At 42.8% G+C, this 27128-nt stretch overlaps 1 protein-coding gene across 5 annotated transcripts in view; it reads left to right on the plus strand.

Annotated features, from left to right (window-relative positions):
* The window catches only part of ATP8A2 (ATPase phospholipid transporting 8A2), a 333748-nt gene that overhangs the window by 270683 nt on the left and 35937 nt on the right, over positions 1–27128 (plus strand). For all 5 annotated transcript variants that reach the window (XM_060273822.1, XM_060273823.1, XM_060273824.1 and 2 more), the window contains one exon: positions 25041–25129. In XM_060273822.1, coding sequence (XP_060129805.1) covers positions 25041–25129 — 89 coding nt within the window. The remainder of the gene's footprint in view (positions 1–25040; positions 25130–27128) is intronic.

Below are 27128 nucleotides of genomic sequence, written 5' to 3' on the forward strand. Positions count from 1 at the left end.
CAGTCTCCGTTGTCCCTCATTCTGCAGAAACTGAACCCTGGGTAGGCATCTGTAACCCCTGGAATCTCACGCCACTTGGAGATTGGGGTGGCATGCAGCAATGCTATCATTTGAGTAGCCAACACAGCACCATTCAAGAGGAAGGTATCGGCCAACTTGGGGGAACTCTAAGCCGTGTTGGTGCTTTTGTTGTTTTAGGAAGAAAATAAACCAAAAAGCAACATAATGAGGATTGAGCATGCTCAGTGGCCATAGAATACTGGCCAATTGTAGGAGGGAGCGAGAAAGCAGGAAATGATGGGGAGGGAATAGAGCAGGTATCCCCAAACTTCGGCCCTCCAGATGTTTTGGACTACAATTCCCATCATCCCTGGCCACTGGTCCTGTTAGCTAGGGATCATGGGAGTTGTAGGCCAAAACATCTGGAGGGCCGCAGTTTGGGGATGCCTGGAATAGAGTATCCTGAAAACGGGCATGGCTGGCTGATTGGAACCCTAAGCAGGAGCACTCAGCATGGCAACATTTTGCTCCAGCTCCGATTTCCTTGCATGCTTCCTTCCTGTCTCCTCCCCCCTCCCTCCTTCCCCATTCCATTGGTTCTTCTTCTATTTAGCTGACTTTAGGGGCATCCAGATCTCTGAAACAGATGGGCAAGTCCCTTCTTCTCTGGTAGTTTTCTTTCCCTGCTCTTTGCAGGTGTCCAGTTTGCAGGAGAATAATTTTTGTCATGCCTGTAAAATGAAGTAACAGGCTGGAGTGCTTTTCTCATCAGTCGTTGATCTGCTGGCCGGGAGAAGGCTGCTTCCCACCAGCTGAAAGGACAGGCTGCAGCCTCTCCATCCCCAACCAATGGATCTGCCACAGCCTCTCATTGGGAGCAAATCTCCTGGCTTCTGCTGTAAAGCATTATTACAGTTTTGTTCTTAAAAAAGAAAGAAGGCGATTTCCCTTGGATTTTATTAATAACTTAATAGCGAATAGCTTAATAACTAATGCAATAATCCTTTAGGCCACAGTTTCTATGAAAGTATGTTGTAGAAAGCTGAACAAATGCATAAGTTTGCTTAATGAAGAAGTTTTGAGCACACCACCCACCAAATATAGATGAGTTTAAAACATGTAGGAGCTGGACTATGCACTGACTTACAGAGGAACCTTGGAAGCCAAACGATTCGGAACCCGAACTCCAAAAACCCAGAAATAATTGCTTCCATTTTTGAACACGTCTCAGAAGTTGAACGGCTTCTGAGGCACGTTTCTCCATTTTTTTTCAATGGATTTTGCTGTCCACCCATTGATCCTCGATTTTAGAATGTTTAGGAAATCAAACGGTCTTCCGGAATGGATTACGTTCGAAAACCAAGGTTCCACTGTATATTACAGTATAAGGGAGCTTCCCCCCCCAATGCAAATAGCAAGCCTTTGGCTGATTGACATCCAATGCCCTTATAAATGTGGGAGAGGGGATTATTGGTTTGTTGTTGTTCTTATTTTTACTTTGTATTTCATGGTTTTTATATTGTGATTTTATGTTGCAAACTGCCCTGAGATCTGTAGATGAAGGGTGGTATCCATATTATTATTATTATTATTATTATTATTATTATTATTATTATTATTACTATTACTGAAACACAAGTATAGAGAATCCAAGGGCAGTTAATTCCAGGAGTCCAGGGCCGTGAGAGTTGCCTGTAATTATGTATATGTGTGTACAAATATACTGTACAATGGAAAATAATTATATCTGCTTGGTAAAATGATGAGCCAGTAGGGTTGCCATCTGGGCAGGGAACACTGGCCTGCTTTGTGCCTTGGTAGGGCCACATGGTGCCCTCTGGATCAGAGGTGAGAATCCTGTGGGTTTTTTTACTCCAGCTCCCATCAGCACCAACCAGCAGGGCCAATGGGCAGGGCATGATGTGAGTTGCTATACAGTGATATCTGGAGTGCCACAGTTTTCCCATTCATGGTCCATAAAGTCACACCAGGGGGCGTTTAAAAGGTCCCAAAGGATGTCACCATTTATGGGCCATCAACTTTAATAGCAGCCCAAGGAAGATCATAAGATGAAGCTTTATTCTATCTGGCTAAATATCTATGAGTCATATTGCAGCTACAGGCACAGGAGTAGTACTGACAGGGGGTGGGGGGGAGTGGTAAGTTTATATTTGAACAACAGGAGATGTGTTATTAAATGTAGTCTTTCTGTTTCTCCACTGCCCCTTCAGCAGTGTGTGTGTGTGTGTGTGTGTGTGCGCGCGCACGCACTTGTGTTTATGTACACAAGAGAAATATTAAGTGGAAGTGAAATTAAGCTGCCCACAGAATCTATTTAATTTGCTTAGCTGATCTAGAAGGCAAGCCGTGCCTATGAAGGAGTTGAGTCCCAGAAGCTGGCTCCTTCTGCTCTTTGATTGATTAAGTGATGTACCTCCAAGCATTAGAAATATGTGCTATATTTATAGTGTGGAAAATATTTATTTCATAGCTTATTTGAGCAGATGTGAGCAAGTGTGAGACGTATGTTAATATATGGAAACACGTAACTTTTTTTAAAGTCAGATGTTTCCACAGTTTGTAACATCACCAAGCAGAGATTAAATTTCCACTTGAAGCAGGCTGAGCAAGTGCTCTTTGCTTCAGCGTCCTTTGCAGAGCCATATAAACGGCTGAGGGTATGATAAGGAGAAGGCACAGCACAGAATTTCCCTTCCAACCTGCCCTCCGCCACCTGATAAATTACAGATGAGACGCACACAATCAGCATCTGCAGACCTCTTACCCTGGAGTAATTCCATAACAGACAATTGAAGAAATCCGTAGAGTCAGAGATTTGTACACCCAATAAAAAGGATGCTCTGCTCATAGTACAGTGATGGGAATTTCTCAGTAGATCAGGCAGGCTTCTCATCAGATCCATTATACTTGATCTGTAGCCTTGCTCCAGCCTAGAGAGCCATGGTTGAACTGCTCCGATTCCCCACTCAGTCATGAAGCACACTGGGTGACTTTGAGCCAGTCCCAGCTTTCAGCCAAACCAACTTCAAGGGGTTGTTGTTGTGAGGATAATATGAAGGGGCAGGGAGCCATGTACACCATCTCAAGCTCTTTTTAGGAAAGGTGGGATATAAATGCAACAATATACAAAATAAATTATAAATATCTCCAGAGAAGGAATGGTCAGCCAGTTGCATAGCCAAGGTCAAGGGCCATTGTGGTTGGGCATATGTCCGAGGGTCCACAGTCTAGCAGGGGCACCACTGACAAGAGCCCCCTGGACCTGCTCATCTTATTCACAATCACAAACTTGCTTCTTCACCTGCCTCTCACTTCAGTCCAGGTGACAAGGGTGGTGGTGAGGAGGAGGAGGAGGAATTGCAGTAAATGCCACCACCTGCTTTGTCATTGGCTCTTTGTTCAGAACGTACCAGTGATGAAGCAACAGTTGGGGATAACAGCAGTGAGAAACTGGACTCACTCAGGGAGGGAGGGGCATGGACACTGAAGCTAGCACTGCACATTTTCTGCAGCATCTAGTATAGCACAAATGTTTGGGCTGACTTGTTCTTGCAATAGGTTCAGGCAGCGGCAGCCAGAAGGTGGGCTTCCACAGCTGTGGCCCCAGAATTGTGGAACCTCCTCCTTGAAGAAATTAGGAACACTACCCTTTGGTCAGCTTTTTTGAAAGCTGGTGCAAGACATGCATCTTTCACAAGCTTATGATTGAGAAGTTGGCTAGTTGCAGCCATTTTCAGTTGCAACAGTGTTTTGGTGTCATAATGTTTAACTTCTTAGAAATCAGCCAGAAGCAGCTTGCTGGGTGGGGTGGAACTGCCCCTGTCTGGCGGGTAGGTCACTGTTGCTTACTGGGAGAGGGGGGGCAGGGATGTTGGCGTGGTGCAAACTCACCAGCAGAACGAATCCAGCACTCCCAGCAGTGAGTTTGCAACCTCCCTGCTACCTGTCCCACCCAGTAAACAACAACAACACCTGCTGTGAAGGCAATGTAGCAGCTCCACCCCTCCCAGCGAGCCACTTTAGAATTCAGCCTTGTAAATAACAAAAGTTACTAGCCTGCAACTATTATTTTTACTAATCTTGCTAGTCACTGCATTTCCATGCTGGCCACAGAGGAGGGAAAATCCTTCCATGTTTAGCTGGCATGGAATCACAGGCTGCTAGGCCTTAGCAGAACCAAAAAAAGGAAAGGAAACCCCACCTACCTTCTGTCAAATGGACTGGAATTGGGATGGGTCACTCTGTTCCTTCTAAATTTCCATGTTGGCTGCAGAAGAGGGGTTCCCTCCATGGAAAGCACAGAAACCACATGGGCTGGCAGAAAAGGATCAGAATGTTGGGTTTCTCCACTTCCAATCGACTGATTTGCCTGCATGGAATTCTTGTCTTTGGCCAACAGGAGACTTGAGAAATAGATGTCTGTTCTTTTTATTATTAATAATAATAATTTAAAAAATGAACCCACGTTGATCTGTTGGGAAAGGGGTATTGAGGTATTTAAATAAATCAATATGTTTTGCCCTCCAGCTTTTTATCCACATTTGGAGCAGAGTGGTGATAATGCCATATCCCTTTCTTGTGACTTTCACATCAACTGCGTTGCCACATGCCAAATCTGAAATGCAGAGAGCCTTGCCCTGATGAGCGTAAATGGAATAGACAGGCTCCCCTTCTTGCCTCGTGAGCCCCCACTATCTTCCCAGATGCCAGGGAAACAGACTGGCATTGCAGCATGCTTTGAATGTCAGCAGATCGAGCTAACAGAAGGACAGAAGTAGAGCAAAGTTGACAAGGGTATCACGTTCTGGAATTGCAGCCATGTGCAAAAGCTGTCAGAAAGGAACATATGTTTCTGGTCACTGCCATCGTGTATTGAGTTGCCTCGCTAAGCAGCTCTCTTCCTAACCAAGCAAAGCTACTTCATGTTAGGAATCCAAAGCCACTTCAAAAAACTTACGTATTTATTATATATCATGGATCGATTGCTTTCCTGCATGCATGCAAGCGAAGCAATGATCACCTACATGGAACTTATTAAGTGAGCATTCCGTGAGAATTTTAGCACCCGTTGCATTTTCTTACTTCTTGTGTGCCATGCTCTATAGTATGCAAGAGTTTGTGCACATTAGGGAATGTTGCATTCTTTGCTTGGCTTGAGAGGCTTGCCCTTGTTGCCATACGTGGTACAGTGGCCTTATTTTGCTGGGTATTTATAGTAAGGATTTTGGAGAATTCTGTCAGAAATGGAAACGGGAGGAGAAATTGCTGCAATTTGCATCTGAAGAAGTGTGCATTCGCACGAAAGCTCATACCTATGACAAACTTAGTTGGTCTCTAAGGTGCTACTGGAATGATTTTTTTTAATTATTTTTTTGACTACGTCAGACCAACACGGCTACCTACCTGTAACTTGCAATTTGCGTGTTTGTCCAAGGTCAGGAACAGAAATCACATAAGTGAATACAAGCAGTATTTGCTATCATTGTTGTTGGTTTTCCCCCCTGCAAACATCATGTAAATAATCACATTGTTTTATGCATTGCTTTTTATGTTTCCTTTCCATTGAAATTGATTACATAATTCATATAATTATTTGGCCGTGACAGATAGAGATACGAACCATGTAGGTTTTAGCAGAAACGAAGCTGAGGTAGAACAGAAACAGTTCTGATTGCGAGAAACACAGGATGGGATAGAAATCTCTGCCTCCTTGCATCCCTAATGAATCCAGAATGCTGCTGCCAGCTTGTTACATGGAGCAGCAATAAGGGGCCATATTTTACCAATAGCCAGGTAGGGCTGGAAGATAACCCTGCCTGAAATCTTGGAGAGTTGCTACCAGCTGGTGGTGTAGACACCTCTGAGCTAGATGGACCTGTGATCTGACTCAGTACAGTGGTATCTCGAGTTACAAACGCCTCAGGTTACAAACACTTCAGGTTACAAACTCTGCTAACCTGGAAGAGTTACCTCGAGTTGAGAACTTTGCCCCACGTTGAGAACGGAAATCGTGTGCCAGCGGCACAATGGCAGCAAGAGGCCCCATTAGCAAAAGCACGCCTCTAGTTAAAAACAGTTTCAGGTTAAGAATGGACCTCCAGAACGAATTAAGTTCGTAACTAGAGGTACCACTGTATATGACAGCTTCCATATCCTTATAATTCTGCACTGGCTACCTATTAGCCACAAGTTACTGGTGTGCAGAGTCCTATAGGAGCATAGGAAGCAGCCTCATACTGAGTCAGAACATTGGTCCATACTGCTGAGTATTGCCTACACAGGCTGGCAGCAGCTCCCCAAGGTTTCAGACGGGATGCTCCCAGGCCTACCTGGAGAAGCTGAAGATTAAACTGGGGACCTTGTGCATGCAAAGCAGATGCTCTACCATTGAGCTGTGTGTGGCCCTTCCCTATACAAATTGGGACCTAAGCACTTGAAGGAATGCTTCCCTTGATGCTTTCTGACCCATCATTTAAGATCTGCAAGGGAGGCGGTTGCTGCTGCTGCTGCTATCAGTGGGCTAATCCTGCAGGGCAGTAGCCCAGAGCAGAGCTTTTGGGGTGGTGAAATTCCCTCCCAGCTGCGATGTAATTGTCCCCCCTTGTTGATGTTTAGACATTAACTCAAAACATCTTTATATGACCAAGCATTTGGTGGTTAGTTGCATACTGCTATATAGGTGCCGTAGTATTGTTTATTAATTTTAATTATTTAATTAATTGCTCTTATGATATTTATATTATGTGATTAGAACTGCAGAGGAAAGGACGGGGCACACATAAAATAAATACACATGTATGCAAAAGTAGGTCAGGACTAATACGCTGTTATGACTCAGGAAAAACATACAGATCAGTGTAGATAGACAATACTGCACTGTTGTTGTTTAGTTGTTTAGTCGTGTCCGACTCTTGAGCCCAATAATCTGATATAAAGCGGCTTGCTGTATTCACCCCTCACTCCTGCAAGCAAACTGCCTCATTTGGGGACACACACACACACCGAGAAATATTAACTATCCATTGTCAAATCATAGACTTCACTCAGGCACCGTTTTAAGGCAAAACCTGCCAGACAGGAGTAGGTCAGTAATAAAACACCCAGTGTCTGTGAAGTTAACTCTTTATTCAAAGGAGCCAAAACAGCACAGGCCTGGTGGTCACAGCAACTCTTCCCAGTAGGTCTTGCCCCATTGAGACAGTTGCGAGGACTAAAGGTCCCTGCCTTCCCGCTGCTCTCTAAGGCTCCTCCACTGATCCCTTCCCCCATAGCCCAGTGCTCCTTTTTCTTGTCTCTCTTTGCTTTGGCCTCTTCATTCCTCTCTGTGTTCTGGGAGACCAGTGGGGAGGAGAGCTGATTGCGGCAGGAGGGGGGGACCCCCTGGATTCTTCAGCAGCCTGCCCCCACTCTGCCTCTTGACCCACCCACCCCGCTCTGCTTCTGCCTCTGATTCTGAACTGCTCTCTGCCAGGCCCTCTTCCTGCTCACTAAACCCCGTTGCATCTTCAGCTTCCGGCACCTCCTCCTCCTAGTCTGCTCCTCCTTCTTCCTCTGATGACTCATTGCCATCTCACCACCAATCCCCTGGCTCTGAGCCACCTTCCCCTGGAGGTTCCCTTGGGGGTTCCCCAGCTGGTGCCTCCCACCACTCCTCTGCATCCAGCCAGTCCATGACACCCATTCACAATAAATCAGACAGGACAGTGAAGGGACATAACGGCCAAGCAAACCCAGTGGGCCTTGGATTCTGCATGCATTGGGTACAGCAGCCAAAGTGAAACAGTGACCCCTTCCATTCTCGGTGCTGCTATGCTTCAGAGGTCGAAACCTGCCCCCATCTTCTGCTTCCCAGGACCAGAACACTTTTTGCTGCACTGTACTGGTGTCGTCTCTCCCATTCTCCTCTCTCTCTCTCTCTCTCTCTCTCTCTTTATAAACAAAGCTTTTTGTGCTGTTGTTTCAAAGAGCTGGAGACGGATCGATGACTACAGGCAACTTTCCCATTTAATGGATTCACACCCCAGAAAACGGCAGGTGTGCCTGTAATGCCAATTGAGAAATCCCGTCATTGTCGCTCGGGTAAAAGGTGAGGGCCTGATGGGAAATGCTCTCCTTGGCTGCCAAAAGATTAACCACTTTAAATATTTATAGGGTCTTATCTTTGCAGCCTATTGGTTATTAATTCCTTGAATCGAGGCAGGGCTGTGTGAATCCCCAGAGCTTTAGAATCCTATCCACTCTGAATTATTCTGAACCTTTAATGGAGAATTGGCACTTTAAATCTTCCTCAAGCTATTTCCTTCTCTTCTGCAGTGCCCTCCTATCATCTCTTCCTCCTCCTCTTGAGTCCTGCAACTTATAAAAAGCCAGCTTCTTAGAGAGAACATTACAAAGTTTGGTGCCCTTTATTTTATAGTAGAAACATGTGGCTTGGTTGAGAATACTTTTCTGCTTTTTGCTCTATACCAAAGATCTCTGTGCGACCTGCTATTATCCACCTGCAATGTTGATTTAAAAAACATATTCTGTATCAGCATTCCAGATTAATTTCTTTTTAGTCTAGGCTGCTTTTAGGAGCCTGGCAAAAGCAGGTGATGAATATATTTAATGCTACCTTCAACTGTACATTTTTTGCCCAACAGTTGCAGGATACTTAATAATGAAACCTTTGATAATGTCTCAGCTGCCTGTAGCAAATGGGTTTATTGTACGGTCCACAAATCATTCATGTGTGTGGAGTTGTGGGGGAGGAAGTTTAATCTGAAGAAGAAACAGGCCGGTAAATCCTGTGGAGAAGGTGGGGAAGAAGACTCCTACCTCCATTAATTTTGGGGTTGCAAGCGACACTTGAAAATTTTTCATGGCTGAAATTTGAGGGGAAGAGGAAAAAATAAATAATAATATTCCCCTGGTTTAACATTATTTCCATACTGCTTGCAAGCCTTTGGTAAACAATAATAAAAATGAAGAAAAAGCAAAGCTTAGAGCAAACTGAAAGGCTAAAGTCATGTGGGAAAACTCACCAGTAGAAGGAGTTGACTTGCTTAAAAAAACAAGTTTTGGAAAAATGTGATAGCCCTGTGAGCCTGAGGCAAGTCTAATTAAAGTTAAAAGGCAGAGAACGTAAGCATCTGAAATGCTGTTTTAGGTATCATAAAACTGGAAAAGTTCCACACACACAAAAAAAATCAGAATTAGCCAATGGTTGTGGGACCAGTGTTGTTTGTCCAACTTCTCTCTTCTGATTTGTGTCTACTGGATATGAGACGGAGAAAGGAAGGAAGAGGCTGCAGGCAAACACTCAGCCCTTGCTCTTTCTTCCAGCAATTTGTGTGCTTTGTGACTTGAGCAGGGGGAAAACTGCCTCGCAAGAAGAAAGTGATGCAGTGAGATTAGCTCCAATGTTCCCACAGGCTATTCCTCTATAGCTCAACACCAACTTCACTCCTTAGTATAATTTGAAACTTTCTCCCCGCCTCTCCATTAGACTTTTATTTTTCAGAAATCTTCCTGATACAATAGCAGCATTCAGCCCAGCTGCAGCATAAAAGGCAAGAGTTTTTTAAAGGTGAACAGCTGAAAGTTTGTGAGCTCGGTGGGGAGTCATATGCCAGCCAGCGTTTGCCACTGTGGCATTTTGCTTTCATGGGTTGTGTTCTCCTTTGGCGGAGGCTGTCTACGAAGGTATGGTGCTTATTTTGAGATCTTCACGCTCTCCCTTTTAGGCCTCCGGTCGAAATGCAGATTTGCTTCCCCACTGGATTAGTTTAGCTTGGTTGTCTGGGTGGTGAAACTAAGAGCTTTGAAGCTCACCTCGTCTGGACTTCAGTGTCATTGAGAAAGACAGCTGCCTGGCCTTGCTGAAAGATGTGTTAAGAAATTCAAATCCCAGTCCTTGCCGTGCACATGTCTTATACCTTTGCCAGCCTTTCCAAGGCAGGAAGGAATAAAAGAAACTGCATGGCTGCACTTAATGTTGATGACTGAAGGCATTCAGTTATAACATATTGAAGAATATATGGATTTGTGCTCTCTAGTTTCTGCTCAGCATGCCATGCTCTGGCACTATCATTATTGCCGCACCCCCGGTAAATTATGAATATTGATTCGCTTTGATCAGGTCCTTGTGCGGTTTTAGAGTTTTGTGTTACTCAGGTGCAAATTTGTTGTTCTATAATTAGGCTATCCCAGTGGATGGTTCATGGGATGCAATAAATAATCGGCTCCACCCCCTGAAACACTATTTCACGTCAGGCTTCCGGTCCCTTCCAACTCTATGATTCTATGATAGACCTTGGTGTATGGATAGTGTCATTTAGTTTAGTCACTAGGTGACACTGGACTTTGCTATAGTTGGGTGGAGTCAGGGGTTTCCTGTTAATTCTTCTGCTCTTTTTTTATATAAAAAAACCTATTTTTATTTGAATTTTCCAACATACAGATAATATAGTTGTGTGCAGAAATGTACATCAAAAACATTCACATGCACATACAGTATGTCACGATTTACAAAATATAAACTTACTGATTTTCCCTATCCTTTCCTTCCCAGGTCACATAGAGAACTAAGCAAACAAACAAAAAGCCTTACACAATTTTATTAGCAGTGCTACCTGATACTGCAATCTGAAGTGCTGGGCACTTAGTAAATGTTTGTTGTGATGTATAGTCAACAACAGTGTGTCAAATCAAAATCATGTAAAAGGAGTCTGGAGTTGAATGTCCTTGTAGAAGTCTCATTTGATCAGTTATTTCCTCCATTGCAGCAATCAATAGTCCATAGAGATTGATACCAATAATCTAAACTAAGGCATTGCACAGTTTCCCATTTACTGGCTAACTCTATTTACATTTTTGATGGGGGGAAAATATAGCAGATTCCAACTACTGTACAAGTTGAAAATGAAACACTCAGATCAGTGTCTGTTGAAAGAGTGAATGTGAATTATTTGGCAGAAACTGATGACTTCTTCTTCCTATTCCCGAGAAGGAACAATCGCCAGAAGCAGAAGTTGTTGTTGTTGTTGTTTAGTCGTTTAGTCGTGTCCGACTCTTCGTGACCCCATGGACCATAGCACGCCAGGCACTCCTGTCTTGCACTGCCTCCCGCAGTTTGGTCAAACTCATGTTCGTAGCTTCGAGAACACTGTCCAACCATCTCGTCCTCTGTCGTCCCCTTCTCCTAGTGCCCTCAATCTTTCCCAACATCAGGGTCTTTTCCAAGGATTCTTCTCTTCTCATGAGGTGGCCAAAGTATTGGAGCCTCAGCTTCACGATCTGTCCTTCCAGGGAGCACTCAGGGCTGATTTCCTTAAGAATGGATAGGTTTGATCTTCTAGCAGTCCATGGGACTCTCAAGAGTCTCCTCCAGCACCATAATTCAAAAGCATCAATTCTTCGACGATCAGCCTTCTTTATGGTCCAGCTCTCACTTCCATACATCACTACTGGGAAAACCATAGCTTTAACTATACGGACCTTTGTCGGCAAAGTGATGTCTCTGCTTTTTAAGATGCTGTCTAGGTTTGTCATTGCTTTTCTCCCAAGAAGCAGGCGTCTTTTAATTTCGTGACTGCTGTCACCATCTGCAGTGATCAAGGAGCCCAAGAAAGTAAAATCTCTCACTGCCTCCATTTCTTCCCCTTCTATTTGCCAGGAGGTGATGGGACCAGTGGCCATGATCTTGGTTTTTTTGATGTTGAGCTTCAGACCATATTTTGCGCTCTCCTCTTTCACCCTCATTAAAAGGTTCTTTAATTCCTCCTCGCTTTCTGCCATCAAGGTTGTGTCATCTGCATATCTGAGGTTGTTGATATTTCTTCCGGCAATCTTAATTCCGGCTTGGGATTCATCTAGTCCAGCCTTTCGCATGATGAATTCTGCATATAAGTTAAATAAGCAGGGAGACAATATACAACCTTGTCGTACTCCTTTCCCAATTTTGAACCACTCAGTTGTTCCATATCCAGTTCTAACTGTAGCTTCTTGTCCCACATAGAGATTTCTCAGGAGACAGATGAGGTGATCAGGCACTCCCATTTCTTTAAGAACTTGCCATAGTTTGCTGTGGTCGACACAGTCAAAGGCTTTTGCATAGTCAATGAAGCAGAAGTAGACGTTTTTCTGGAACTCTCTAGCTTTCTCCATAATCCAGCGCATGTTTGCTATTTGGTCTCTGGTTCCTCTGCCCTTTCGAAATCCAGCTTGCACTTCTGGGAGTTCTCGGTCCACATACTGCCTAAGCCTGCCTTGTAGAATTTTAAGCATAACCTTGCTAGCGTGTGAAATGAGCGCAATTGTGCGGTAGTTGGAGCATTCTTTGGCACTGCCCTTCTTTGGAATTGGGATGTAGACTGATCTTCTCCAATCCTCTGGCCATTGCTGAGTTTTCCAAACTTGCTGGCATATTGGGTGTAGCACCTTAACAGCATCATCTTTTAAAATTTTAAATAGTTCAGCTGGAATATCATCACTTCCACTGGCCTTGTTATTAGCAGTGCTTTCTAAGGCCCATTTGACTTCACTCTCCAAGATGTCTGGCTCAAGGTCAGCAACCACACTACCTGGGGTGTACGAGACCTCCATATCTTTCTGGTATAATTCCTCTGTGTATTCCTGCCACCTCTTCTTGATGTCTTCTGCTTCTGTTAGGTCCTTACCACTTTTGTCCTTGATTATGGTAATCTTTGTACAAAATGTTCCTTTCATATCTCCAATTTTCTTGAACAGATCTCTGGTTTTCCCCATTCTATTGTTTTCCTCTATTTCTTTGCATTGCTCATTTAAGAAGACCCTCTTGTCTCTCCTTGCTGTTTTTTGGAAATCTGCATTCAGTTTCCTGTATCTTTCCCTATCTCCCTTGCATTTTGCTTGCCTCCTCTCCTCCGCTATTTGTAAGGCCTCGTTGGATAGCCATTTTGCTTTCTTGCATTTCCTTTTCCTTGGGATGGTTTTCGTTGCTGCCTCCTGTATAATGTTACGAGCCTCCATCCATAGTTCTTCAGGCACTCTGTCCACCAAATCTAAATCCTTAAACCTGTTCCTCACTTCCACTGTGTATTCATAAGGGATTTGATTCAGATTGTATCTTACTGGCCCAGTGCTTTTTCCTACTTTCTTCAGTTTAAGCTGGAATTTTGCTATAAGAAGCTGATGATCTGAGTTACAGTCAGCTCCAGGTCTTGTTTTTGCTGACTGTATAGAGCTTCTCCATCTTTGGCTGCAGAGAATATAATCAATCTGATTTCGATGCTGCCCATTTGGTGATATCCATGTGTAGAGTCGTCTCTTGTGTTGTTGGAAGAGAGTGTTTGTGATGACCAGCTTGTTCTCTTGACAGAACTCTATTAGCCTTTGCCCTGCTTCATTTTGAACTCCAAGGCCAAACTTGCCAGTTGTTCCTTTTATCTCTTGATTCCCTACTTTAGCATTCCAATCCCCTGTAATGAGAAGAACATCCTTCTTTGGTGTCATTTCTAGAAGTTGTTGTAGGTCTTCATAGAATTGGTCAATTTCACTTTCTTCAGCACCGGTAGTTGGTGCATAAACTTGGATTACTGTGATGTTAAAAGGTCTGCCTTGGATTCGTATCGAGATCATTCTGTCATTTTTGAGATTGCATCCCATTACAGCTTTTGCCACTCTTTTGTTGACTATGAGGGCCACTCCATTTCTGCTACAGGATTCTTGCCCACAGTAGTAGATATGATAGTCACCCGAACTGAATTCGCCCATTCCCTTCCATTTTAGTTCACTGATGCCCAGGATGTCAATATTTATTCTTGTCATCTCATTTTTGACCACATCCAGCTTACCTCCACTCATGGTTCTTACATTCCAGGTTCCTATGCAATATTTTTCTTTACAGCATCGGACTTTCCTTTCGCTTCCAGGCATATCCGCAACTGAGCATCCTTTCGGCTTTGGCCCAGCCGCTTCATCAGCTCTGAATCTACTTGTACTTGTCCTCCGCTCTTCCTCAGTAGCATGTTGGACGCCTTCCGACCTGAGGGGCTCATCTTCCAGCGTCATAACTTTTATATGCCTGTTGTCTTTGTCCATGGAGTTTTCTTGGCAGGGATACTGGAGTGGCTTGCCAGTTCCTTCTCCAGGTGGATCACGTTTAGTCAAAACTCTCCACTATGACCTGTCCATCTTGGGTGGCCCTGCATGGCATAGCTCATAGCTTCTCCGAGTTATTCAAGCCCCTTCGCCACGACAAGGCATTGATCCATGAAGGGGAAGCAGAAGTAGTTCCTAGCAAATGCCAAAGCAGCAATCACCTTGGCTACTCCATGTAGAATCATAGAATTGTAGATTCAGAATTGGCTGAGGACTGATTCAATATTACGGTCAAAATGCTTCTTACAGGATGGTGTCTTCAAGTGGGTTCCATAGCATTTGAAAGTTGTTTGCCACTTGATCTCCATTTGTGCCTCAGTGACCATCAGACATGCAACTCGCCCACAGTACAGTACTGATCACATGGATCAGCTGCAGTTTGGCATGAATCCAGTATAAAACTATCCCAGAGCTCTAGCCCTAGACAGCAGATGTGTGCATTGTTGAGGCAGAAAAGGAAAGTACCGGTAACCTGTTTATATTATTAATGGAGCTCCCTTAGTAACAAATGTTTTGACTTGCGCTCATGTCATACCTTGAACTAGTGCTGTCAGTCATCCTTTTTCCTTCTTTTTTAAAGACTCCTGGAAAATTTATTTTGGATAGTCTCTGAACAGGTGCTTCCTTTTCATTGTGAATGGTTTAAATAAGAAACTTGCTTTATGTCCGGAGTTCTCAGCTGAAATCACAGGGCCGTCTAACTCAGGCACTTGTATGTTTACTCATCTGTGCTAATGCTGACAGCAGATTCCCACAGTTGGTCTGGATTGGACACAGAACAGATGTTGGGGATTATGGGGAAGGATTCAGAAAGGCTTTGGGCCTGTGTGTTTGCGGAAGTAATTCATTGTAGAGGCACAGGTGGGGCCTGCTGAAACCTCCACCCTGGAGCTCTTGAAGACGGGCTGCAGTGCAGCTCCCCTTAAATACTCCAAACCAAATGTTTTTCCTAGTAATGTTAATTAGAAGGAAAATATAAATCAATGCCATAAAGTGTAGTGAAGCCTAGAACTATCAGATTTCTTCCTCCTCCTGCTTCTTCAACAAAGGGCCTGAAATTATTCATTACTCAAGAGTCCCACAAAGGCAGAAATGCAGCTTTCTTTGAGATGTTTTCAAGGACATAGGGATTTCTTACTGATACCCGGTAGATAAGGAGATCAAGGCAACAGAATTGGGTTGTCTGAAATCTAGAGAGAGATAGACCTCCGTTCATAAGATTCCATTGGCTTAGTGGGGGAAGGCAAGGTGGACATTGTCATCACCCACCTGCTCCAGTCTCTTTTGGGGCTGTACAAGGAAAAGGCAGCCAGGTATTGGCTGTACACCTGAAGGACCGTTTCCACCCTCATCATTCAGCCCGGTCACTGAGATTCAGCTCAGAGGGCCTTCTGGCAGTTCTGTCATTGTGAGAAGTGAAATTACAGTGAACTAGGCAGGGGGCTTTCTTGGTAGTTGTGCCCGCCCTGTGGAATGCCCTCCCATCAGATGTCAAAGAGATCAACAATTTTACGACCTTCTGTAGACATCTGAAGGCAGCCCTATAGTGGGAAGCTTTTGTTTGATGTTTTGTTGTGTTCTTTTATACTTGTACAATGTACTGGGTACATTGTTGTTCTTGTTGTTGTTAAATGGGGGATGGAATGAGTTGAGAGGATTTGCACAGAAGCATAGATCTCTGAGTTATTGATAGCATTGAATTGCATTGTGTGATGGACACCTTCAAACAATCATGTTCCGTAAGTTAAAAGTCACATGGTTGAAAAGGAAGAACATGATCCTCTGGGCAAACAGTGCAGTTCAGGACTAAGGAAGTTGTGTTTCACCCTTCTTTCTAATAGGAAAGAGGCAATGGGCTAGCTCTCCACAAATAGTTAATCAAGAATTTGGTGGAGACAGGGCAAGAACAGTTAAAGACCAACAACTCAACTACGAGGAAGTGGAAGAAGACGTCGGTACTGAGGCAGAGCGGGAGGAGGGGGGAGGAGGGGGGAAGAAGAGGGAGAGCAAAAGGACTGAGCAATTGATTAACATAATTTACTATATTCTCTTCTTTCTTCTTTTTTCACCTTCCATCCTTCTTTCATCCATCTTCTGCTCTAATCATTTTAACTTTTCTCTGCCTTTTCTCCTGTTCTTTGTTCTAACTACTCTATATTTTTATTATCCAATACTATTTTACTTTAGACTATGGAAAATAAATATGAAACTGAAACTTATCTCCTGGAATGTTAATGGTTTGAATTTTTAAAAAAGAGGAATAGGATAGGGCATACTCTGAGAAAACAAAAGTAGGATGTGATTTGTCTACAAGAGACACACGTAAATAAAAAACATGAGAGAGTATTAAAAAATGACAAATTGGGAATGGAATTTATTACATTCGGATGAAAGGGGAAAAAGAGGGGTAGTAATATATGTGAAGAGTAAATGGGAGCCAGAATTGATATGGAAAGATAAAGAGGGCAGAATTGTAATAGTAAGAACCTTAATAGAAAGGGAACAATGGATATGGGCAGGTGTATATGCACCCAATGGAAGTAAGGTTGTTTTTTATAAGAGGCTTGAAAATCAATTAATGAATTATGTAGGGGGATAATAATTATGGGGCGTTTCACCCTTCTTTCTAATAGGAAAGAGGCAATGGGCTAGCTCTCCACAAATAGTTAATGATTAACAGATCGATTCACTTGTTGATTTTTGATTTCTCTTTTTTTATCTGGAACTATGTGAAGTTGCACACATTACCATCTACGGAACCCCCCACCCCACAGTTAGTCCATTTATTCCAGAGCCTAAAATTACTTAGCTGTAACAGCACCACTGGAGGTGACATTTACAAGGGGCCACTCAGAACCTAAGTAAAATTATAAGCTGTAATGGGAACAATATGAAGGAGAGAGAATAATGAAGGGAATGGTGCCTATCGAGTCAGATTCATTTGTGGTATGCATAGGTTCCATCCCATTGAGTTTATGGGACATGAAGGGTGTTTTCACTTACCATGCATGGTGGGGTGTCCAGAGCATTAGAACCTCTATGTGGTTGCCAGACAAAACGTTGCTTTTCTTAAGTCTTTGTTTCGTCTCCATTTGGTGCAGACATCATTGGCTCTGTAGAACAATTTGTAGGTGTGGTTATGACTGTTACAGGAATCCTTGGGTGCTGTGTCTTGTATCAACCAAAATAGAGCTGAAGCAAAATGTTTAAATTCGAAAATAGTTTTTTTTTAATCTGCATAAATCAAGCTTTATTAATTTTGAACTTTTCAAAATTGCTTGTACTTAAAAATCTATATGTGGGTGCCAGTTATCTTTTTAGTAGTTGAAATTTTGTTTGCAGCTACATTGTGCTTAGTTCATGAACTTCTGAATGGGATTTGACAACCATATTCATTATTTACTCATTGCAGAAGACCCTTCCTGTTGAAAAACATGGTCCTTCCTAGTCTACATACCTGAGAGAAAACTCTTGTAGAACATAGTCACCCTCAACAAGAGGTTCATAGGCAGTCACGGGTGAAACACAGAGTCCCCAGCTAACACAGTAGCCGGTGTGGTCACCTCCAGATGTTATTGGACTGCAGCACCTATCAGCCTCAGCCGGTATGGCCAATGGTCAGGGATGATAGGAGTTGTAGTCCAATGACACCTGGAGGTTACCATGTTGGCAACCCCTTTGCTAGAGCCCACCTGCCAATCAAATGGGTGGACTAAGAATCTTGGGGGGGGGGAGTGGGCACCATGATTCAGTACCCATCACTATTCTCTTTTCCCAAACAGTCGAACCTGATAGCACCAACCATCTCACTGAGTATGGTCAAATACAGAGAATAGGTGGGAGAACTTCCATATATAGACACATCAATATGCATCCTAACACCTGCCTAGTCAAGGAGTCTGGGTCTAGAAGTATCTACAGTGTCTCATTCTCCCTCTTAAACATTTTGTCTAAGGGGGAAGTTGGGCACAACTCCCCTCCCCAGATCTCTTGTTAGTATAATATACAGACAGCAGAACATTTCAGTATTACTATTCACTCTGTAGTCTTAATTTGGCCCATTGGTGCATTGATATAGCATTTTGTATTACTGTGCTAGATATCTTCATTGGGAATCCTTGGGCTTCTGTTCAATATAATTACTCCCTGTGAGCCTTTCATTCAAAGGTGGGTTTCTGTAAAATTTAATTATTTTCCCCCCTGCAGCATACATAGTAACGGCATAACTGTTATATAAAACCAGCTACTGTATAATATAAGAGTAAGGCTACTTGTAAAAGCTGAAATGTAGGAGATCCAGCTACCAGTGAAAAAATGATGATAACTGAAGCTGGCAGTGAATGGCCCCTTTCATGTCATAAATTATATGTGCGGAGTGGCAGTTCACATCAAAAGAGTGATTAAAGCATGTAACATTGCCACATTGTCTGTTTCATCAAACCTGTGTTTCCCAGATTTGTGATACCTTTCTCTCTGTATACAACTTCATTTACAGCGATAGAAAGCTACCCACTGCATCCTTTATTGAATATGTTTCGGGGCTTGCAATTAAACCTGTAAGAATGATTGTAACCTGTCAAGAGTCCCCCAGGATAACTTTGAAAATGAATTATTTTGTTCCTGCAGTAATTTCTCAGCTTGACCAAGACTACTAATGAGTAAGAAATTGTATTTCCTGCAATAAATTACAATATACTCTGTAGCCACACCGTGACATCAATCATACCAGCACAGTTGAATTATATTCTTAACTAAGCTGTTGGAAAAATAATGAAAAATTGAAACAATGAATCCTTATATCTCATCAGTTTGGATGTTTATTGCCAATTAGTCAAATTAACCAAATCTGGCTTTAAATGACCTATAGGTTATCAGTGAATAAAGTATTCAAGCATTCTTGAGAAATATATTTAAACTAGGGTAGGCCACCAATTAAGTAATTTATTGTTGCTTTGCCTTATTCCACTCAACAGATTAGTTTGTTGCATGTAAGTAAATGTACATTTTGCTACACCTCAATATAGCTACTTTTAAAGTACTGAAGGAAATGTAAGGTAACTTGCCTGAGGGTCATCTAGTCCAAACCCTGGCAATGCAGGAATCTCAAGTAAAGCATCTATGACAGATGGCCATCCAACCTCTGCTTAAATACTTCCAACAAAGGAGAGTCCATTCCACTGTCAAACAGCTCTTACCATCAGAAGGTTTTTCTTGTTATTTAGTTGTTGTTGTTTAATCGTGTCCGACTCTTTGTGACCCCATGGACTAGAGCACGCCAGGCACTCCTGTCTTCCACTTGTTATTTAGTAGGCATCTGCTTTGGGTAGCTTGAATCCATTGGTTCAGGACCTGCCCTCCAGAGCAGGAGAAAACAAGCTTGCTCCATCCTCCATGTGACAGCCCTTTAGATATTTGAAGATGGCTATCATATCCTCTCTCTTACCAGGCTAAACATACCCAGCTACCTCAACCATTCCTCATAAGGGTTTCCAGACCCTTGAATATCTTAGTCACCTTCTTCAACACACGTTCCAGAATCAAAACATTCATTAAACAAAAGCTTCCATAGCTCATAGCTAGAAGCAAAGGCCCAAGGATAATAGCTTTTTGTCAGTCCCTGTCCAATAATGCATGAGAAGCAAAATAGTTTCAGAAGATATACAAGCGCACCTTCAGTTCTCAGCCCCACTAATCAATATTCATTGGTCTAGAACAGGCATCCCCAAACTTCGGCCCTCCAGATGTTTTGGACTACCCCATCATCCCTGACTACTGGTCCTGTTAGCTAGGGATCATAGGAGTTGTAGGCCAGAACATCTGGGGGGGCGCAGTTTGGGGATGCCTGGTCTAGAAACATACCACAGTGCTATGCAAGTGCCGACAACCAGGTGATCCCTTTGGCCCAGCCATGTGTTTACAGGCCCACACTGTGAGGACAGTATCCCTTTAAGTGGGCTGTGCCTAAGTGCATCACATGAGACTGGAAGGGACGTCTGGGTAGCAGAATGATTCAGAAAAGCTATGGCTTCCTATAACAGAGACTCCTCATCTAGTAAATAGTTAATAAAGTTTATCTTATATTTATGGACCTCCTGGTAGGGGCAGGCTTTGCCAAAATCATCTCTTGGGCCAAATGTGGAAATCTGGTGGGCCTAATTAGGGTTCCTAACCCCTGTGCTAGCATATCATAGGCAAATTCTATAGAAGATCATTGAATTAGCTTTACTTTCCTTGCATGTTGCTCTAGAAAGAGATTTTAATAAACCCTTTCATGAGTGGGAGAAACTTTAAATTCGCAAAAGGTCATCTTTGGATCCAGATTCATCAGTTCCCCATACAGTATTGTTTTCAAGGTGTCCAGTCCTCCATCCCTATATCACTGACTCTCTTAATAATGGGGTCTTCATTGCAGCTCTCTGTTAAGAAAATCTTACGATGCATTGTACACTTTGCAAACATTACCCACAAGCAAAAGGGTACATTCTATGACTCCTTTAGGATTCTGTGTGTCTACTTGTTATAAGCCATGGCAAAAACAGCCCAGTTGCACATTTTCTCCCATGAGTGGAGAAAAATAAAGTTGGGGTTTTGTTCTATGCTTCAGATTCAGCTCAGGTTTTTTTTCAAATGGAAACGATACTCCACACCTGTGCGAGGAGAGGGTATGTGGGACAACCCAAAGGGCTGGAAAGGGAAATAAAACGAATCCCTGTTGAATTTTGTCTCCTATAGGGCTTTCTTTATAATTGTCAAACTCCAAAGAATAAAAAAGTAAAGACAATCTTGAGATACTACTTTATGTCTCTCATGGGTGGGTTTAATAGCTAGCTAGTTCTTTCCTGTGCATTAATATTTAAAAACAGATGTCCGGACAATGTGGTCACTCATTCCCTCAAACTTGGTTACAAAAATGAGACTAAAAGCCTTTGAGGAGCTTGTTAGGAAATGAGATGTTTTTCTTTTAGATTTAGCAATGCTCTTGCTAGGTATTCTTGTCTTCTTCTTAGCTTGCTTGTGGATAACCTGGTCCTGTGAAGCTACATCAGCTTTTCCCTTCAGTGATCTTGTAAAATCCATCTTTGGTTAAGAACTGACAAAGTGTTAACTGATACATATTCTGTGGTTTCTATTTTGCAATGTAGAAAAGAGAAGAAAAGGTTGTTTTACAAGCATTTTCAGTAATGTGCCCTTTCAAGATACTTGACACTCCTTAAAAATCCCTGGTTTGCAAGGGTTGTTGCACTACAACCACTTTTTCCATGATAAAATATGCATTTCTAGCTCTCCAGGTGGCAAGGGAAAAGCGCAGGTTGGATTTGTGAGTCCAATAAAATGAAGGCTATAAATATATATATGGGACACAGCTACCTTCTTCGACATCTTTATTGTTGAGAGGGATCAAACAGAAAATAGAAAGTATAGTTCTCCCTGGAACAAAAACATTCAAAGATTCAGTGGAACAAAAACATTCAAAGATTCAGTGGGATAAAATATGGGGAAGAGCCATAAACTCAGCGGTAGAGCTGCTGGACTAGTTGCAACCCTCTCTGTGTGGAGATAGCTTGGCTTCAGTTGTCTAGGTACTGATCACCTCCAGGTTAGACCACTGCAATGCATTGTGTAGGGGTCTGCCTTTGAGCAGCACCTGCTTTCACTGAGTGGTCTAGAGCAGGGGTCGGCAAAGTTTTTGTGGCTTGGGCCAATTCACAGTCCCGCAGACGCCACGGTGGGCTGGAGTGCATGCATGCGCGCGCACACACATGTGCAAACACTATTTCCAGTGCTCTTCCCAGCACAGAGGAGGCATGCGCAGCTTCCCATTGGCTGCAGGAGCTTTCTGCAGCCAATGGGAAGCCAGCCAGCATCGTGGAAGGCGGTCCCCACTCTGCTCAGCATCGGTTTAGCATGGCGCACGGGAGCCAACCAAGTGGCTGGTGGGGTCCATGGGCCAGTTAAACGACCCCATGGGCCGCTTTTGGGGCCCTTAGGTTGCCGACCCCTGCTCTAGAGAATATGCATTGTATTTTGGGCTGCAAACATCTGCCACAAAAAATACGCACTGTTAAAATTGATTCCAAGGTTGGAAGGAAGTTGTTTACTTCTTGCTCCACTGGGTCCCAGAGTATTCATAAATGTCCAAGCAAACAGCATATCTTCCCTTTTGTAGCTCTGGAAGATTTACCACCGCTCTGCCATGCTGGCAATTGCGTGCAAGATTTAGCATCAAAGAACTGATGATAAATGTGTTGAAATGGCACCTGTCTAGCAGTTGTCCTGCTGCGACAGCTTTGTTGCTAAATGCAGTTGAATTTCAAAGTGTGACCACCAGCAAAACATCCAAATAGATCTGTCATACCATAAGACACATCAGTCACAGGGACCAAGGGATGTGTTTAACATCTATTCTGGCTTATCCAGCCTATGCCTTACAGCACTGGTCATCAAGTTTTTGGCAACAGTGGACACATTTCAGTATTAAGATTGACACTTGCTGATCTTAATACAGAATTTATATTCCTTTAACATCGGCCAAATCAAACTCAGTGCCAAAGGTGGTTCCAACACCCCTAATGCGAAAGATGTAAAACAAGGGTGTATTCTTGCCCCTTTTTTAAAAAAAAAAAATTTTATCAGATCTTCCAGAGCACATTCCAGAGCACATGACCCAAAAATCAATCAAAACCCGGATCCACTGTTACTGTATGCAGATGATGTGGCCTTATTATCACTGACGAGGATAGGCCTGAAATGTTTTTTACACTCCCTGATTTCCTATTGTGAAATCAATAAACTCTCAATAAACTATGGGAAGACAAAAATTCTGGAAAATAAGAGGACAAGAAATCCAGCAAGTAAAGATGCACAGATATCTCGGAATTTTATTCCAGAGCAACTCAGGTTGGTCAAACCATCGCACAAGCGCTATAAAACAGGCAAAGTGTACCTCCTCGGAAGTTGTTCGCTTTTACTTTCAGAAAGGTAACCAATTTATACCAGGTGCTATTCAAGTTTTTCAAGCTAAATTGTCATCCCAGCTACTTTTTGGGATCCCAATATGGATACAAACATATAATAATGATTTAGATAAGATACACTCAAGTTTCTTGACGTATCCTGGGGCTCCCAAATGCAATCAAGTATGAGACGATTTGTGCAGAGCTAAGTATGCACACGATGGAATACTGGGTGTGGACTAGCACTATAATTTGCGTTGCCATTTCCATTGCCAGCCTTTGCGTCTGCTTTCTGAGTTTCTTAAGGACTCTTATAAATCCAGATGCTTCCAACTCTTACAGAGCAAAATCAGATCTATTGGTAATGACTTGGAACTTTTGTATAATTCAAGTGAGCAATATATTTATCGTAATATTCAAATCAGATTAAGGGACACTGAAAAACAAAACATTGAGTCAGCTGTAAATAAAATCTGCTCCAAGTTTTATGGTTTAAATACAACAGATAACAGGGTCACTTATATTACAAAATTAATAAATGCAGTCCAACGCAGGGCCTTTATGTTAGACCAACTGAACGTTTCCCCCTCAGCTTTTGTCAAGGGCAGATATTTAAACATCCCCAGAAATGGTAGACATTGTGGGTGTTTTTTTGAAGTGCCAGACACAGTAGAACATATTCTTTTCTACTATCCATTGTACAAACAGCTACCCAAACATGTGCTACCCCCTTTTTCTGGGTAGTCTAACATCATGGCACAATGAAAATATCAGATTCTATCTGTCTGACATTAACCCGGAAGTAGCTACAAGGGTATCAATAGTATCTCTTAGGGTGATGAATGACACTATTTAGCGGGAAGAAACTCCAATGAAAATCCTCATTATTACATATTTTTACATGGCTGTTCATTTGTATATGTTTTAAGATTTTATATATGGATGCTTTATGATGGCCTATATTTGTAATGCCTAATAAAGGTTTGGCAAAGTAAGTAAAAACGATTTTGAGAGAGTGTATGTGGGAGAGGAACTGATGACAATATGTGATGGGCCTCTGAAGAGCTATAGTGCTATACCTTAGTGGTGGAATGCTTTGCATGCAGAAGGAGCCAAGTTCAATTGGCTTGGAGGGTCACTGCCGGTCATTGTAAACCAGGAATAGCCAATGTGATGTTCTCCAGATGTTGGGCTATAACTCCCAATGGACCCAGCCAATATTGCCAGTGGTTAGGGTTGATGGGATTTGTAGTCCAACAATGTCTGGAGGGCATCACATTGGCGATCCCTGCTGTAGGCCGTGCTGAGATAGATGAACCAATGGTCTGACTTAGTATAAGGACCATTCCTCTGTTTCTGAAGTAGCATTAAGCAACTAAGCATAAGTGTGCATTTCCTCCTGAAGCATTAAAAGGGAGGGGGGGTCACCGGATGTTGTTGGATTTCAACTCCCATCAACTCCAACCATCATGGCCAATGGCTATGGATGGTTGGAGTTGGAGTTCCACCAACATATGGAGGACCATCACTGAGTTACAACCTAAGTGTGGCATCAATCACACAATGTCGTTGAATGTCAAGAAATATTTTCCACAGTTATTATGGGGAAATAATAAAGGAGGCAGGTTGTGTTGTGCTTTGAGAACAACACGTGCTCTGAGAAACTTTAGTGGTCAACCATCACTTTGCATTGTAACGACCATAAGCTTCTCTGAAAGCCCACCAAGTTGGAAGGTAGGGATTGCGAATGAATAACCAACAACAGTAATTGGGTGGCAATTCTTGGAGTGAAATAAAATCAGTAGATACATTGCTTCTCAGTTGCCTTTATTATATTCCTTTTTCACGCCATGTTATTAACTTACCCTTTCATTTCAGCCAGTCCCTGCTACCTTGTGTAACGTGATCGTGATTAACGCTGCCTTTATTTCTCCCTCCTTACAGGCAGGAATGGTGCTGAGGTGTGGATACTTCTGGCTCGGTTTATTTCTGGTGCCCACAGCGTGCCTTGTTAAAGATGTGGCGTGGAGAGCGTAAGTTGGGGGAATGCACCTCTTCTCGAAAATAATGTTGACATTCAAAATAAGAATGAGTTTCTCTCTTTTAATCTTAACAGCCACTAATCTTAATCTCGGTGAAAAATTGCTGCTGATCTGTTGAAGTGGTGGTTGCAGCAGCCATACAAGTTGCTAACCAGCTTCACCAACACTAACAATAAAAATGTTCCAGTTAGTCATAAAGACGAATGTTGCAACAAGACTGAAGACCAGTTTATATCCTGATTAGAAATAGTAATACAGAGGTACCTCTACTTACGAATAACTCTACTTACAGAATCATAGAGCTGGAAGAGACCACAAGGGTCATCCAGTCCAACCCCCTGCCAAGCAGGAAACACCATCAAAGCATTCTTGACATATGCCTGTCAAGCCTCTGCTTAAAGACCTCCAAAGAAGGAGACTCCACCACACTCCTTGGTAGCAAATTCCACTGCCGAACAGCTCTTACTGTCAGGAAGTTCTTCCTAATGTTTAGGTGGAATCTTCTTTCTTGTAGTTTGAATCCATTGCTCCGTGTCCGCTTCTCTGGAGCAGCAGAAAACAATCTTTCTCCCTCCTCCATATGACATCCTTTCATATATTTGAACATGGCTATCATATCACCCCTTAACCTTCTCTTCTCCAGGCTAAACATACCCAGCTCCTTTACGAATGTTTCTACTTACGAACGGAGCTCTGTCCGCCATCTTGGATGTGGTTTAGATAGGATTTTTTCTACAGTGGTACCTCGGTTTATGAACACAATTGGTTCCGGAATTCTGTTCATAAACTGAAGCGTTCATAAACTGAAGCGAACTTTCCCATTGAAAGTAATGGAAAGTGGATTAATCCATTCCAGACGGGTCCGCGGAGTACTCAACCTAAAGCGTACTTAACCCGAAGCATGGGTGTAATTGGTTCCGGAAGTCTGTTCATCAACTGAAGCATTCATAAACTGAAGTGAACTTTCCCATTGAAAGTAATGGAAAGTGAATTAATCCGTTCCAGATGGGTCCGCAGCGTTCGTAAACTGAAAATTCGTAAACCGAGGTGTTCATAAACTGAGGTTCCACTGTACTTACGAATTTTTAGATAGGGTTGCTTCGACTTACAAATTTTTTCTCCCAATGCATTCCTATGGGATTCGACTTACAATTTTTTTCGACTTACGAATGTGCGTTCGGAATGCATTAAATTCGTAAGTAGAGGTACCACTGTATCTACTTGCTACGCTTGTTGTCACAAAGGGCTGCACAGATGAATATGTTTGTGTGGGTGTTAAAAGCTTATATATGTAGCAATGTACAATATATGTAAACAGGAGTGCCTGGTGTGCTCTGTTCCATGGGGTCACGAAGAGTTTTGAACCACATATGGTTCACCACGCACATTAAGCCAAGGGGTGGATAGGACCTTACATAGCACAGAAGTTCACCTTCAGAGCTTATTAAAAACAGTGCTATTAAGATGACTGTGAAACGTCACACTCCCATCTAGGACGATGCCTAATGATAACAAATGTTTACAGCTTGAGCAACAAAAACATTAACTTGAAATCCTGAATGGGGGGAAAGCCTTGTTTGCTTTTAGCTTTCTTTCTTTTTTCCTCTACTAGAGCATTTGTATCTTTTCCTCTCTTTCTCTTTGCTACTGTTTTATCTGAACTAGACAGCATGTCTTTAAGCCCCATGGCTTTTCCCTGCTTCTATTTGAAAGAATATGTCAAGATGCTCCTTGATAGGCTGAGCAACAGACACCCCAGCTGTTGCAACGGAATGAGGGGGCTGAGCATAGAAAGGGTTGCACATGCAGCTTCCGTGCTGTGAAATCCAAATATTATAACCCATAATGCTGTCATCTTGTGGCAAGATACATATTCAGTAATCTTATGAACTGATCCTTCTGTCTGGGTTCCTTGCCAACACCCCCAGCAAGACCATTTTTTGGCATTTTCCGGTGAAGACAGAATTGTCTTTACGTTTAAGCCTCCAGC

The sequence above is a fragment of the Zootoca vivipara genome, chromosome 4 (assembly GCF_963506605.1).
Source record: "Zootoca vivipara chromosome 4, rZooViv1.1, whole genome shotgun sequence".
Classification (NCBI taxonomy): domain Eukaryota; kingdom Metazoa; phylum Chordata; class Lepidosauria; order Squamata; family Lacertidae; genus Zootoca; species Zootoca vivipara.